This window comes from Panulirus ornatus, chromosome 38 (assembly GCF_036320965.1).
Source record: "Panulirus ornatus isolate Po-2019 chromosome 38, ASM3632096v1, whole genome shotgun sequence".
Classification (NCBI taxonomy): domain Eukaryota; kingdom Metazoa; phylum Arthropoda; class Malacostraca; order Decapoda; family Palinuridae; genus Panulirus; species Panulirus ornatus.
Genome location: NC_092261.1, coordinates 13,783,372 through 13,798,960, shown reverse-complemented (window position 1 = coordinate 13,798,960; position 15,589 = coordinate 13,783,372). Strand labels below are relative to the sequence as shown.

General features: G+C 39.1%; 2 protein-coding genes across 3 annotated transcripts in view; one reads left to right on the top strand and one right to left on the bottom strand.

Annotated features, from left to right (window-relative positions):
- LOC139760912 (saccharopine dehydrogenase-like oxidoreductase) overlaps window positions 1-1,913 on the top strand; it is a 36,365-nt gene extending 34,452 nt beyond the window's left edge. Inside the window, 1 exon segment of the mRNA XM_071684686.1 lies at window positions 905-1,913. Coding sequence (XP_071540787.1) covers window positions 905-998 — 94 coding nt within the window. The 3' untranslated portion in view covers window positions 999-1,913.
- Nup44A (nuclear pore complex protein Nup44A) overlaps window positions 1,615-15,589 on the bottom strand; it is a 541,896-nt gene continuing 527,921 nt past the window's right edge. Inside the window, exons 14-17 of one of the 2 annotated variants that reach the window (XR_011715429.1) lie at window positions 6,787-6,905; window positions 6,140-6,221; window positions 5,456-5,568; window positions 1,615-3,119 (exon numbers count right to left, since the gene is read on the bottom strand). The gene's annotated coding sequence lies outside the window, so the exon portion shown is untranslated. Of the gene's footprint in view, window positions 3,120-5,455; window positions 6,222-6,786; window positions 6,906-15,589 lie in introns of both variants that reach the window. The other variant, XR_011715428.1, reaches the window with a different exon arrangement.

Below are 15,589 nucleotides of genomic sequence, written 5' to 3'. Positions count from 1 at the left end.
GTAGATGGTGTAAGATTGGAAATGTGAATAAAAAATTGAGAAGGATAAATCTTGAAAAGTTGAGTGAAAGAGGAAGACTTATCTTTCAAGAGAAATGAATAAATAGCAGAGATCTGATAAAATAGCACAAAGTGAGAATGAGTGCATTATTGGAGGTTGTTAAATAGCACTGTAGATAAAAGTCTGGAACAAAGTGTAGCATTGTGGAACAATGATTTATTAGAGTGGTGAAAAAAAAGTTGGAAGCTGAACGTCAGAAAAGTTTTTTCGGAAATCCTTATTTTTGTTAATTGGCCCCATATTTTTTTCTGTGCGGCATAATTTTGTGATCCATTTATCACTATTTTCAGGAAGAACTGAATTCTTTTTCTTTGGTCGTGTACCTCCTTATATTCTTAATTCCACCTTATTAATCCTTTCTTTGCCCAATCTTATTCTTATATGCCACACACTCGTGTTACTGCACTCTTTACACACCCTCTCACCACCTTGACCTTAATTTTTATTGTCTTTAGCATCCCTCGGTATTTTTTTTTTTTTTAACTTTTCATAAATGCCTGGATCCCTTTCACTTCTTAGTTCCCCCAATTTTATTCTATTTACTTATTCATTCACATTGTTAGTCTTCGACCACCAAAGATAAAGGACTAACCTAAATACCTTCGTCATATGACTAGCCTCCACCCAACCTTTTCACAGAATTCTGATCATACTTAATATATTTTTCTTACTAGGAACACATTCTTTTATTTATTGTGTGTACATTACATCCGTACCTTGTATTTATGTATACTTTTTAGATGAAAGTATTTTTTTCCATTATATACTGTAATGGAATTTTCAATTCTGAATTCTCACTGTACATTTTAATGAAAATCTTTCATGTGATCAATATCATTTGCAGAGGTGGTGTGATGACGCCAGGAGTGGCATTTGCAAATACCAAGCTTATTGACCGTATGGTGAAGCGTGGTATGACTTTTACGGTTAAGGAGTGATCACCTGTACTTACTCTGTCAGAGGGTAGCCACACCAGGGTGGAATATTGATTGGCAGGTGCATTACATAACACACTAGGACCTTGATAATATGCAACCTAAGTTGTAACTGCAGTATTTTGTACATTTGAAGTTTTGCAGAGGAGTTTAGCGTTGCAAACCTTTATTCATTTGTTGCTTGGAGGTATCTTATGAAAGGGATCATATTTCTTCACTTAAAATTTTGTAATAAAAATAGCCTGGGTTGAGTATTCTTAAGTTTTAGAAAAGATTATTTATATTAAACATTTGTAGTACTGACTGCCATTGACCCAAATAAAATTTTCTTTATGGAAACCTATTTAGGGGCTAGTGTTCTGCAAAGTTTATAGGTTGTTTTATTACTTTGATGATCATTTGTTTGTAAATGGGTATTGCATTTTAGATTATGGATGGTAGTTTCTGAACTGACACATTTGTGAGAATGTATTTCTTAACCATATGTAAATTAATATGGATACTGACACCACATAATTCCTGTAAAATATGAGTTTTCTGTTAGTTAAGGTAGCAGTCAAAAGTTCACTTTGCACAACTGATTTCTGATTAATGGTTAGAACATTTATTTTTGATAAAAAAAATTTACAGGGAGGATAGTATTTGGTAAAACCTCATTAGAGGTTCATATTCTATCATGTACAAGGATTGTTTTATTACATTGTTAATCATTTATTTGGATTAGATGCAAAAATATGTCTATCTATGTCATGAAAGTAGGTTTCTGCATCAACATTCATGATAATATGAAGACAGATAAATGGCAACGAAATCCCTTGACATGTCAGAATATACTTCTTTACAGAATAACATGAAAGATATACTGAAATCTACCTAATTCATGTAAATTACTTTTGTCAGTAAATTTGTTTGAGAAAATTATGCATTCATTTTACATAGGATATACTTAATGAAATTTTTTTTTATAGAAAAATTTTTTCATAATACTTATGTTCAGGTAATACCACAAGTTGTTCATGAACCAAAATTAACCTGTTGCAGTAATTATATTCTGCTCCCTTATTAGATGGATTCCAATGTTATCTTGCAAGAATGAGATGCTGTAACTGCAGAAATTACGCTAATTTACAAGGAGTCAAGCTGAACAAAATCCCATGGATACCATATGTGGTTCTCATAATATACTGGAAATTCTGGTAAGTCAAGTTTTTGAATTTTTATGATTAATCAGAAAAATCTAATGCCAAATGAAAGGTTAGCAAAAAATAAAGCTCAATACCAAACTGTATGAGCAATTCAGGATAATGAATGATAAAGATTATCTGCCACATCATCTAAAATCATTTGTGGCCAGTTCAAACAAACTGCAAATGAACACTGCTACCTTCAACACTGTTCCCATTTCCCGCATTAGCGAGATTGCATTAAGAGCAGACTGAGCCTTTGAGGGAATATCCTCACTTGCCCATGCTCCCTCCCCTTTTAGTCGCCTTCTACGACACGCAGGGAATACGTGGGAAGTATTCTTTCTCCCCTATCCCCAGGGATGAAGCTTCAAAACACAGAGGTTTTAATAATAAAACAAATGACCGATTAATGCTCAGTCTGATCGTTGGCTGGCTTGTTTTAAGTTTCATCATGGAATCAGAAGGCTTAATAAGTGTAACACAGAGTCTGACATTTTAACAGTAAAATTTAAGTGAAATTTTGAAAGGATATTTTCATATCAAGCAGTACTGTGAATGCCAGATGATAAAGCTTTTCTTGTACTGAGAACAACAATTTCTGGACATTCCCAACATTAGAATATAAAGCTATAAAATCATGAAAAAGTTACACTTGCTTTAGCTCTTCATTAACCATTAATGCTCAAATGACTAGGTTTTTTATTGTTACATCAGATTACATCAAAAGTATCCCCAGATGAAGACTCCTCAGTATCTTGGGCAAGGGTTTTTCGTGACGTGACACCAAAACAGGGTAGATTCGTCAGCATCATACACTTGCTCTAACTGTGCAAGTTCATCCACAAACTTTGTCGCAGCTTTGTGACGAGTAGTGAACGACCCCAAGCTGCATCAGTCCCAGCCAGCTCGTGCACTCTCTCTCGCCCTGTACGTATTGCTGTTGGTTGTTTCATAAAGAATTAGTTTTTATTGATTCTTTTAATATGACCTTACACTACAAGCTTCCATGTCAACACTACCATTTTCACCACACACACACACAATATGTATTGAAATTCTGTCTCCACTTAAACTTGTGTAACCATCCTTGTGAATATTCACGGAAAGATTCACTATCTAAGATGGTGGGTAACAGTGAGACTCTGGAGGAGGATGGGGGATATGTAGTGCATGTGAAAGACTTCTGTTTGGATAACTTAAGAGAATGAGAATAAATAAGTATTTAGATGACATTAATATATAGGATTGATAATAAGTAACCTTTCACTCACAATGTAACCTCAAACAGACAGAGTTTGGTAACAGTGCTTAAATTCATAAACTCGAGAGTGTGTGGGCAGCATTCATTCTTTTCCCCTGTCCCCAAGGATAACATATATGTACATGCTAAGAGAACCGTGTTAGAGATTTTCATAGGGAAATTTTCAGTGCACAGATAAGGTGGAATCAAATTAGATATGGTACTAAACAGAAATAAGTATTGCTATAATCTCATTAAACTGGTCCATTTGTTCTAGAAACTTTCATACTGCAAGTGTTAGATCATACACACTGAAAAATTAATGGAGGTATATTAAAGATACTATCCACCTGGGTATCAGGAGGGTTAGTGACAGGTGTAGTAAGCCAGCACTAGGGTGGTTGTCATGTTGCACTTTTCTTACCCAGGTAGCTGTCTTTTCTTTCTGCCTCACCCACATGCAAACTTCTGGCATTCTGTACACCAACATTCAATCTCTCTTTGTCACACATAACACTGGACAACACTGAACTCACACAACTCATTCTTCATAACTCTAAGTTTTCCTGCAGTGAACATCATGAGCAAGCCCTGTAGTTTACACACCGCTAGGGAATAAACCCAACATGCCTATCTTTAAAACTCTGTTCCAGGTTCTAAATAGCATTACTGACAAATTGGCATGGAATGCCTGATTCCAAAGGTCTCACCTTAAATGAAATGACAAATTAAGATGAATGTGATCTATCTGAGATATCAAGAAAACCAACCAAACCTAACTTTAAAACTGTTTTGACCTATAAGCATCATTAATGATAAATCATCTTGGAACACTCAGTTTCTTACATCTCAACTCTCTCAAGATGATACACATTACTTAGATAATAAAATCTACAAACTGGTTAGGAAAAAGCCACCAAGGATATCTTTAAAACTCCATTCTGGACTCTAAATAGTACCTACAAAATTGGCCTGAAACTCCCAGCTTTGAGGGTATGAACTTACTGAAAATGACTTACATTACAGAGATAAATGTGGCGTATGTAACCATAAAGCTCCAAACAGCATTACTGACAAGTTGGCCAAAAAACAAGGTTGGGTAGGTCTCATCTTTCAAAATAATACACATTACTTCAATAAACAGCACTGCTAACGGAATTTCCTCAAGGTGGTGGTCATGGCATTACAGTTTCCATTACTAGTAAACTCCAGTAACACTTCTCAACCTTTATTGCCTCGCCCTAAACAGGCCACTGGCAGAGGGCAACTCTAGTGCAGTGTTTGCAGAGGCTCCTACCAAATGTTTGTACTGAATACTTCTACCTGATGCTTCTGCCTAAATGTTCTATCTAATACTACTATCTACTGCTCCTACCACCTCGCCTAAATGCAAGGCGAGCACAGTCCTCACTGCAAGAAAATCTAGAGTTATGAAGGAGCTGTGTCAGTTAAGTGTTAAGTATGACAGACAAGGAAAGATTATATGTTTGAGGACAGAATGCCTGTAGTCCATGTGAGTGTAAGGCAGAAAGAAAAAACAGCAACCTAGGCCAGAGGAGTATAGGCTGACAACCACTCAAGTGCTGGCTCAGCATGCTAATCAATAACCATCCCAATACCCAGGTGAGTAATACTATTAATATATCTCCCTGTTCGTTGGATGCCTACCAACTACAACCTACTAACCCACTAAACCTTCCTTTAAAATAATATTCTAGGTACAGAAAACCCAATTAAATAGGTCTTAACTAACCTAAAATGTTACACATTACTTAGATTGAGGTTATGTAAGGTATCATTAGGAAAAAATCATTTAACCTGACCTACCTACATCCAATTGAAAAGGTCTTAACAAACTTAAAATGACCTACATTACTTAGGTAAATGCAAGCTACTTATTGTTCAAGGAAAAAATTGATCAAACCTCTCTAAAAAAAAAAAACTCTGGGTTTCAGATGGTATCACTGACAAATCAGCCCAGAACACAAGATTTCAAAGGTCTTCTCATACCCAGAATGACACACATTACTTACATGACTGTGATCTATATAGAGAAAACACAAGCCAACATAGACTCCATTCTGGGTTCCGTGTAGCTCTACTGACACACTGGCCCATAACATGCGGTTCCACAGGTCTCAGCTCTCTGTAAACGATGAACATTACTTTGATAAATAGTATTTACACAATGCAATGGGAAAAGTACGAACACTAACCTTTCAACTATGTTATATGCATTTTTAACAAATCCGTACAGAACATCTGATTACAAAGGTCTTAGCAAATCTACAATGATATATCTCCCTGTTTGTTCGACGCCTACCAACTACAACCTTCCTTTAAAATAATATTCTGGGTCTAGATAGCATCACTGACAAACTGGCCCAGAAAACCCAATTAAATAGGTCTTAACTAACCTAAAATGTTACACATTACTTAGATTAAGGTTATGTAAGGTATCATTAGGAAAAAATCATTTTACCTGTCCTACCTACACCCAATTAAAGGTCTTAACTTAAAATGACCTATATTACTTCGGTAAATGCAAGCTACGCATTGTTTAAAGGAAAAAATTGACCAAACCTTTCTAAAAAAAAAAAAAAATCCTTTCGAGGTTTTAGATGGTATCACTGACAAATCAGCCCAGAACACAAGACTGACAGAATGACACACCTTACTTACATGATTGTGATCTACATAGAGAAAACACAACAAACCAACATATGACTCCATTCTGGGTTCCATGTAGCTCTACTGACATATTGGCCCATAACATTTGGTTCCACAGGTCTCAGCTCTCTGTAAACGATAAACACTACTTTGATAAGTAGTATCTACACAATGCTATGAGAAAAAATACCAACACTACCCTTTCAACTATGTTACATACATTTTTAACAAATCCGTACAGGACATCTGATTACAAAGGTCTTAGCAAACCTACAATGATATATCTCCCTGTTTGCTGGATGCCTACCAACTACAACCTACTAACCCACTAAACCTTCCTTTAAAATAATATTCTGGGATTGAGATAGCATTACTGACAAATTGGCACAGAAAATCCAATTAAAAAGGTCTTCACTAACCTAAAATGTTACACATTACTTAGAATAAAGTTATGTAAGGTATCACCAAGAAAAATTATTCAACCAGACCTACCTACATCCAATTAAAGAGGCCTTAACATAAAATGACTTTATATTACTTAAATAAATGCAAGCTATACATTGTTAAAAGAAAAAATTGACCAAAACTTTCTAAAAAAAACTCCTTTCTAGGTTTCAGATGGTATCATTGACAAATCAGCCCAGAGCAAGATTTCAAAGGTCTTCTCTTACCCAGAATGACACACCTTACTTACATAATTGTGATTTATATGGAGAAAACACAACAAATCAACGTATAAGACTCCATTCTGGGTTCCACGCAGCTCTACTGACACATTGGCCCAGAACATTTGGTTCCACAGGTCTCACCTTTCTGTAAATGATAAACATTACTTTGATAAATTGTATCTACATAATACTATGAGAAAAAATACCAAAGCTACCCTTTCAACTGTTACATGCATTTTTAACAAATCAGTCCAGAACATATGATTACAAATGTATTAGCAAACCTACAATGATACACATCAGTGAATAGGAACATTGGTAAAAGGAAAAAAAGGGGGAGTGGTAACAGGTGGTGCAAATTGAAGAGGAGATGGAATGAGTATTTTGAAGGACTGTTAAATGTGTCTGACGGTAGAGTGGTAGATGTAGGGTGTTTGAGTTGGGGTGATATGCAAAATGAGTGTCATGGAAAACAGTTTGGTGAAAAGAGAAGAGGTGGTGAAAGCCTTATGTGAGACGATGTGTAGCACGACAGCTTACCCTTTCATTACTTAATCAAAACTCCTCACACCACATACTGTCCTCAAACATTTCATTTCCAACACATCCACCTTCCTCCGTACAACTCTATTAGTAGTCCAAGCCTTGCAGCTACATATCATTGTTGGAACTACAATTCCTTCAAACATATCCATTTTTGCTTTCCAAGATAACATTCTTCATCCTTCCCAGAACCTTCGCCCCCTCCCCCACCCAGTGACTAACTTCCACTTCCATGGTTCCATTCCCTGCGAAGTCCTTTTCTACATTCAAACTTTCATCCCAATTAACTTGTCCCTAAACCCTACAGAACCTAATAACCTTGCTCTTGTTCAAATTTACTCTCAACTTTCTCCCTTCACACACTTTTCCAACCTCTGCAGTTTCTCACCTGAGAAATAGGGGATAAAGAAAGAATACTTCCCATGTATTCCCTGCGTCGTAGAAGGTGACTAAAAGGGGAGGGAGCGGGGGAGCTGGAAACCCTCCCCTCTAATTTTTTTCTTCCCAAAAGAAGTAACAAAGAAGGGGGCCAAGTGCGGATATTCCCCGAAAGGCCCAGTCCTCAGTTTACTACCTTGCTAATGTGGAAAAATGGCAAATATGCATGATGGTATGGTTTGGATGGTATTGCAGATGAATTTAATAAAAAGGGGGTGACTGTGTAGTTGATTGGTTGGTAAGGATATTTAATGTTGTATGGATCATGGTGAAGTGCCTGAGGATTGGTGGAATGCATGCAAAGTGCCACTGTACAAAGGCAAAGGGGATAAAGGTGAGTGTTCAAACTACAGAGGCTTAAGTTTGTTGAGTATTCCTGGGAAATTATATGGGAGAGTATTGATTGAGAGGGTAAAGGCATGTACAGAGCATCAGATTGGGGAAGAGCAGTGTGGTTTCAGAAGTGGTAGAGGATGTGTGGATCAGGTGTTTGCTTTGAAGAATGTATGTGAGAAATATTTAGAAAAACAGATGGATTTATATGTAGCATTTATGGATCTGGAGAAGGCATATGATAGGTTTGATAAGAGATGCTTTGTGGAAGGTAATAAGAGTATATGGCATGGGAGGTAGTAGCTAGAAGCAGTGAAAAGTTTTTACCTGGGATGTAAAGGCATGTGTACAAGTAGGAAGAGAGGAAAGCGATTGGTTCCCAGTGAATGTCAGTTTGCAGCAGGGGTGCATGATGTCTCCATGGTTGTTTAAATTGTTTATGGATGGGGCTGTTTGGGAGGTGAATGCAAGAGTTTTGCAGAGAGGAGCAAGTATGCAAGTATGCAGTCTGTTATACAGTCTGATACAGCGCTGGTGGCTGATTCGGATGAGAAACTGCAGAAGTTGGTGACTGAGTTTGGTAAAGTGTGTGAAAGAAGGAAGTTGAGAGTAAATGTGAATAAGAGCAAGGTTATTAGGTCCAGTAGGGTTGAGGGACAAGTTAACTGGGAGGTAAGTTTGAATGAAGAAAAACTGAAGGAAATGAAGTGTTTTAGATATCTGGGAGTGGACTTAGAAGCAGATGGAACCATGGAAGCGGAAGTGAGTCACATGGTGGGGGAAGGGGCAAAGGTTCTGGGAGCGTTGAAGAATGTGTGGAAGGTGAGAACATTATCTCGGAGAGCAAAAATGGGTATGTTTGAAGGAACAGTGGTTCCAACAATGTTATAGGGTTGCGAGGCATGGGCTATAGATAGGGTTGTGCAGAGGAGGGTGGATGTGTTGGAAATGAAATGCTTGAGGACATTATATGGTGTGAGGTGGTTTGATCGAGTAAGTAATGAAAGGGTAAGAGAGATGTGTGGTAATAAAAAGAGTGTGGCTGAGAGAGCAGAAGAGGGTGCGTTAAAATGTTTTGGACATAAGGAGAGAATGAGTGAGAAAAGATTGACAAAGAGGTTATATGTGCTGGAGGTGGAAGGATGGAGTGGAAAAGATTTTGAGTGATTGGGGCCTGAACATACAGAAGGGTGAGAGGCGTGCAAAAAATAGACTGAACTGGAACGATGTGGTATATCGGGGTCAACGTGTTGTCAATGGACTGAACCAGGGCATGTGAAGCATCTGGGGTAAACCATGGAAAGGTCTGTTGGGCCTAGAAGTGGACAGGAAGTTGTGGTTTCGGTGCATTACACATAACAGCTAGAGACTAAGTGTGAACAAATGTGGCCTTTTTTGGTCTGCATTCCTGGCACTACCTCGTTGAAGTGGGAGGTAGCATTGCTGTTTCCTGTGGGGCAGGATAGCAACAGGAATGGATGAGGGCAAGCATGTATATATATGCATATATTTATTGGTATGTATATGTTGATATGTATATGTATGTATATGTGCGTATATGGGTGTTTAAGTATAAATAGGTGTATAAGAGTGGATGGGCCATTCTTTGTTTCTTGGTGCTACCTTGCTGACACAGGAGACAGCGATTATGTATAATAAACAGGAGTGGTGGGAGTATGTGATAGAGTGTAAGAAAGTAAACTCTAGATTGATATGGGTAAAACTGAAAGTTGATGGAGAGAGATGGGTGATTATTGGTGCATATGCACCTGGGCACGAGAAGAAAGATCATGAGAGGCAAGTGTTTTGGGAGCAGCTGAATGAGTGTATTAGTGGTTTTGATGCACGAGACCGGGTTATAGTGATGGGTGATTTGAATGCAAAGGTGAGTAATGTGGCAGTTGAGGGGATAATTGGTATACATGGGGTCTTCAGTGTTGTAAATGGAAATGGTGAAGAGCTTGTAGATTTATGTGCTGAAAAAGGACTGGTGATTGGGAATACTTGGTGTAAAAAGAGAGATATACATAAGTATACGTATGTAAGTAGGAGAGATGACCAGAGAGTGTTATTGGATTACGTGTTAATTGATAGGCACGCAAAAAAGAGACTTTTGGATGTTAATGTGCTGAGAGGTGCAACTGGAGGGATGTCTGATCATTATCTTCTGGAGGCGAAGGTGAAGATTTGTAGAGGTTTTCAGAAGAGAGAATGTTGGGGTGAAGAGAGCTTGGGAAGGAGAATTGTGTGAGGAATTACCAGGAGAGACTGAATACAGAATGGAAAAAGGTGAGAACAAAAGATGTAAGGGGAGTGGGGGAGGAATGGGATGTATTTAGGGAAGCAGTGATGGCTTGCGCAAAAGATGCTTGTGGCATGAGAAGCGTGGGAGATGGGCAGATTAGAAAGGGTAGTGAGTGGTGGGATGAAGAATTAAGATTATTAGTGAAAGAGAAGAGAGAGGCATTTGGACGATTTTTGTAGGGAAATAATGCAAATGAGTGGGAGATGTATAAAAGAAAGAGGCAGGAGGTCAAGAGAAAGGTGCAAGAGGTGAAAAAGAGGGCAAATGAGAGTTGGGGTGAGAGAGTATCTTTAAATTTTAGGGAGAATAAAAAGATGTTTTGGAAGGAGGTAAATAAAGTGTGTAAGACAAGGGAGCAAATGGGAACTTCAGTGAAGGGGGCTAATGGGGAGGTGATAACAAGTAGTGGTGATGTGAGGAGATGGAGTGAGTATTTTGGAGGTTTGTTGAATGTGTTTGATGATAGAGTGGCAGATATAGGGTGTTTTGGTTGAGGTGGTGTGCAAAGGGAGAGGGTTAGGGAAAATGATTTGGTAAACAGAGAAGAGGTAGTAAAAGCTTTGCGGAAGATGAAAGCCAGCAAGGCAGTGGGTTTGGATGGTATTGCAGTGAAATTTATTAAAAAAGGGGGTGACTGTATTGATGACTGGTTGGTAAGGTTATTTAATGTATGTATGATTCAAGGTGAGGTGCCTGAGGATTGGCGGAATGCTTGCATAAGAGTGAGTGCTCAAATTACAGAGGTATAAGTTTGTTGAGTATTCCTGGTAAATTATATGGGAGGATATTGATTGAGAGGGTGAAGGCATGTACAGAGCATCAGATTGGGGAGGAGCAGTGTGGTTTCAGACGTGGTAGAGGATGTGTGGATCAGGTGTTTGCTTTGAAGAATGTATGTGAGAAATACTTAGAAAAGCAAATGGATTTGTATGTAGAATTTATGGATCTGGAGAAGGCATATGATAGAGTTGATAGAGATGCTCTGTGGAAAGTATTAAGAATATATGGTGTGGGAGGCAAGTTGTTAGAAGCAGTGAAAAGTTTTTATCGAGGATGTAAGGCATGTGTCCGTGTAGGAAGAGAGGAAAGTGATTGGTTCTCACTGAATGTAGGTTTGCGGCAGGGGTGTGTGATGTCTCCATGGTTGTTTAATTTGTTTATGGATGGGGTTGTTAGGGAGGTGAATGCAAGAGTTTTGGAAAGAGGGGCAAGTATGCAGTCTGTTTAGAATTAGAGAGCTTAGGAAGTAAGTCAGTTGTTGTTCGCTGATGATAATGCGCTGGTTGCTGATTTGGGTGAGAAACTGCAGAAGCTGCTGCCTGAATTTGATGAAGTGTGTGAAAGAAGAAAGCTGAGAGTAAATGTGAATAAGAGCAAGGTTATTAGGTACAGTAGGGTTGAGGGACAAGTCAAGTTGGGAGGTAAGTTTGAATGGAGAAAAACTGGAGGTAGTGAAGTGTTTTAGATACCTGGGAGTGGATTTGGTAGCGGATGGAACCATGGAAGCGGATGTGAGTCATAGGGTGGGGGAGGGGGCAAAAGTTCTGAGAGCGTTGAAAAATGTGTGGAAGTCGAGAACATTATCTTGGAAAGCAAAAATGGGTATGTTTGAAGGAATAGTGGTTCCAACAATGTTATATGGTTGCGAGGCGTGGGCTATAGATAAAGTTGTGCAGAGGAGGGTGGATGTGCTGGAAATGAGATGTTTGAGGACAATATGTGGTGTGAGGTGGTTTGATCGAGTGAGCAATGAAAGGGTAAGAGAGATGTGTGGTAATAAAAAGAGTGTGGTTGAGAGAGCAGAAGGTGTTTTGAAATGGTTTGGTTACATGGAGAGAATGAGAGAGGAAAGATTGACAAAAAGGATATATGTGTCAGAGGTGGGGGGAACGAGAAGTGGGAAACCAAACTGGAGGTGGAAAGATGGAGTGAAAAAGATTTTGAGTGACTGGGGCCTGAACATGCAGGAGGGTGAAAGGCTTGCAAGGAACAGAATGAATTGGAACGTTGTGGTATACCGGGGTCGACGTGCTGTCAATGAATTGAGCCAGGGCATGTGAAGCGTCTGGGATAAACTATGGAACGTTTTTTGGGGCCTGGATGTGGAAAGGGAGCTGTGGTTTCTGTGCATTATACATGACAGCTCGAGACTGAGTGTGAACGACTGTGGCGGGGTGGCAACGGGAATGAATAAGCACAGACAGTATGAATTATGTACATGTGTGTGTATATATGTATATATATGTCTGTGTGTATATACATAGGTATAAGAAGAGATGCATAGGTATGTATATGTGCGTTGTGTGGACGTGTATGTATATACATGTGTATGTGGGTGGGTTGGGCCATTCTTTCGTCTGTTTCCTTGTGCTACCTCACTAACGTTGGAGACAGCGACAAAGTATAATAAATAAATAAATAAATAAATATATATATATATATATATATATATATATATATATATATATATATATATATATATATATTTTCTTTTCTTTCAAACTATTCGCCATTTCCCGCATTAGCGAGGTAGCGTTAAGAACAGAGGAGTGGGCCTTTGAGGGAATACCCTCACCTGGCCCAATTCTCTGTTCCTTCTTTTGGAAAATTAAAAAAAAACGAGAGGGGAGGATTTCCAGCCCCCCGCTCCCTCCCCTTTTAGTCGCCTTCTACGACATGCAGGGAATACGTGGGAAGTATTCTTTCTCCCCTATCCCTAGGGAACACACACATATATATATATATATATATATATATATATATATATATATCAGTGAAGGGGGCTAATGGGGAGGTGAAAACAAGTAGTGGTGATGTAAGAAGGAGATGGGGTGAGTATTTTAAAGGTTTGTTAAATGTGTTTGATTATAGAGTGGCAGATATAGGGTGTTTTGGTCGAGGTGGTGTGCAAAGTGAGAGGGTTAGGGAGAATGATTTGGTAAACAGACAAGAGGTAGTAAAAGCTCTGTGGAAGATGAAAGCCGGCAAGGCAGCGGGTTTGGATGGTGTTACAGTGGAATTAATTCAAAAAGGGGGGTGACTGTATTGTTGACTGGTTGGTAAGGTTATTTAATGTATGTATGACTCGTGGTGAGGTGCCTGAGGACGGGTGGAATGCTTGCATAGTGCCATTGTACAAAGGCAAAGGGGATAAGAGTGAGTTCTCAAATTACAGAGGTATAAGTTTGTTGAGTATTCCTGGGAAATTATATGGGAGGGTATTGGTTGAGAGGGTGAAGGCATGTACAGAGCATCAGATTGGGGAAGAGCAGTGTGGTTTCAGAAGTGGTAGAGGATGTGTGGATCAGGTGTTTGCTTTGAAGAATGTATGAGAGAAATACTTAAAAAAGCAAATGGATTTGTATGTAGCATTTATGGATCTGGAGAAGGCGTATGATAGAGTTGATAGAGATGCTCTGTGGAAGGTATTAAGAATATATGGTGTGGGATGTAAGTTGTTAGAAGCAGTGAAAAGTTTTTATCAAGGATGTGAGGCATGTGTACGTGTAGGAAGAGAGGAAAGTGAGTGGTTCTCAGTGAATGTAGGTTTGCGGCAGGGGTGCGTGATGTCTCCATGGTTGTATAATTTGTTTATGGATGGGGTTGTTAGGGAGGTGAATGCAAGAGTTTTGGAAAGAGAGGCAAGTATGCCGTCTGTTGTGGACGAGAGCTTGGGAATTGAGGCAGTTGTTGTTCACTGATGATACAGCGCTGGTGGCTGACTCGGATTAGAAACTACAGAAGCTGCTGACTGAGTTTGATGAAGTGTGTGAAAGAAGAAAGTTGAGAGTAAATGTGAATAAGAGTAAGGTTATTAGGTACAGTAGGGTTGAGGGACAAGTCAATTGGGAGGTAAGTTTGAATGGAAAAAAACTGGAGGAAGTGAAGTGTTTTAGATATCTGAGAGTGGATTTGGCAGTGGATGGAACCATGGAAGCGGAAGTGAATCATAGGGTGGGGGAAGGGGCGAAAGTTTTGAGAGCGTTGAAAAATGTGTGGAAGTCGAGAACATTATCTTGGAAGGCAAAAATGGGTATGTTTGAAGGAATAGTGGTTCCAACAATGTTATATGGTTGCGAGGCGTGGGCTATAGATAGAGTTGTGCGGAGGAGGGTGGATGTGCTGGAAATGAGATGTTTGAGGACAATATGTGGTGTGAGGTGGTTTGATCGAGTGAGCTAGTGAAAGGGTAAGAGAGATGTGTGGTAGTAAAAAGAGTGTGGTTGAGAGAGTAGAAGAGGTGTTTTGAAATGGTTTGGTCACATGGAGAGAAAGAGACGAGGAAAGATTGACAAAAAGGATATATGTGTCAGAGGTGGAGGGAACGAGGAGAAGTGGGAGACCAAACTGGAGGTGGAAAGATGGAGTGAAAAAGGATTTTGAGTGATCGGGACCTGAACATGCAGGAGGGTGAAAGGCGTGCAAGGAACAGAGTGAATTGGAACGATGTGGTATACCGGGGTCGACGTGCTGTCAGTGATTGAGCCAGGGCATGTGAAGCGTCTGGGATAAACTATGGAAAGTTTTTTGGGGCCTGGATCTGGAAAGGGAGCTGTGGTTTCTGTGCATTATACATGACAGCTCGAGACTGAGTGTGAACGAATGTGGCGGGGTGGCAACGGGAATGAATAAGCACAGACAGTATGAATTATGTACATGTGTGTGTATATATGTATATATATGTCTGTGTGTATATACATAGGTATAAGAAGAGATGCATAGGTATGTATATGTGCGTTGTGTGGACGTGTATGTATATACATGTGTATGTGGGTGGGTTGGGCCATTCTTTCGTCTGTTTCCTTGTGCTACCTCACTAACGTTGGAGACAGCGACAAAGTATAATAAATAAATAAATAAATAAATAATATATATATATATATATATATATATATATATATATATATATATATATATATATATATTTTCTTTTCTTTCAAACTATTCGCCATTTCCCGCATTAGCGAGGTAGCGTTAAGAACAGATGAGTTGGCCTTTGAGGGAATACCCTCACCTGGCCCAATTCTCTGTTCCTTCTTTTGGAAAATTAAAAAAAAACGAGAGGGGAGGATTTCCAGCCCCCCGCTCCCTCCCCTTTTAGTCGCCTTCTACGACATGCAGGGAATACGTGGGAAGTATTCTTTCTCCCCTATCCCCAGGGAACATATATATATATATATATATATATATATATCAGTGAAGGGGGCTAA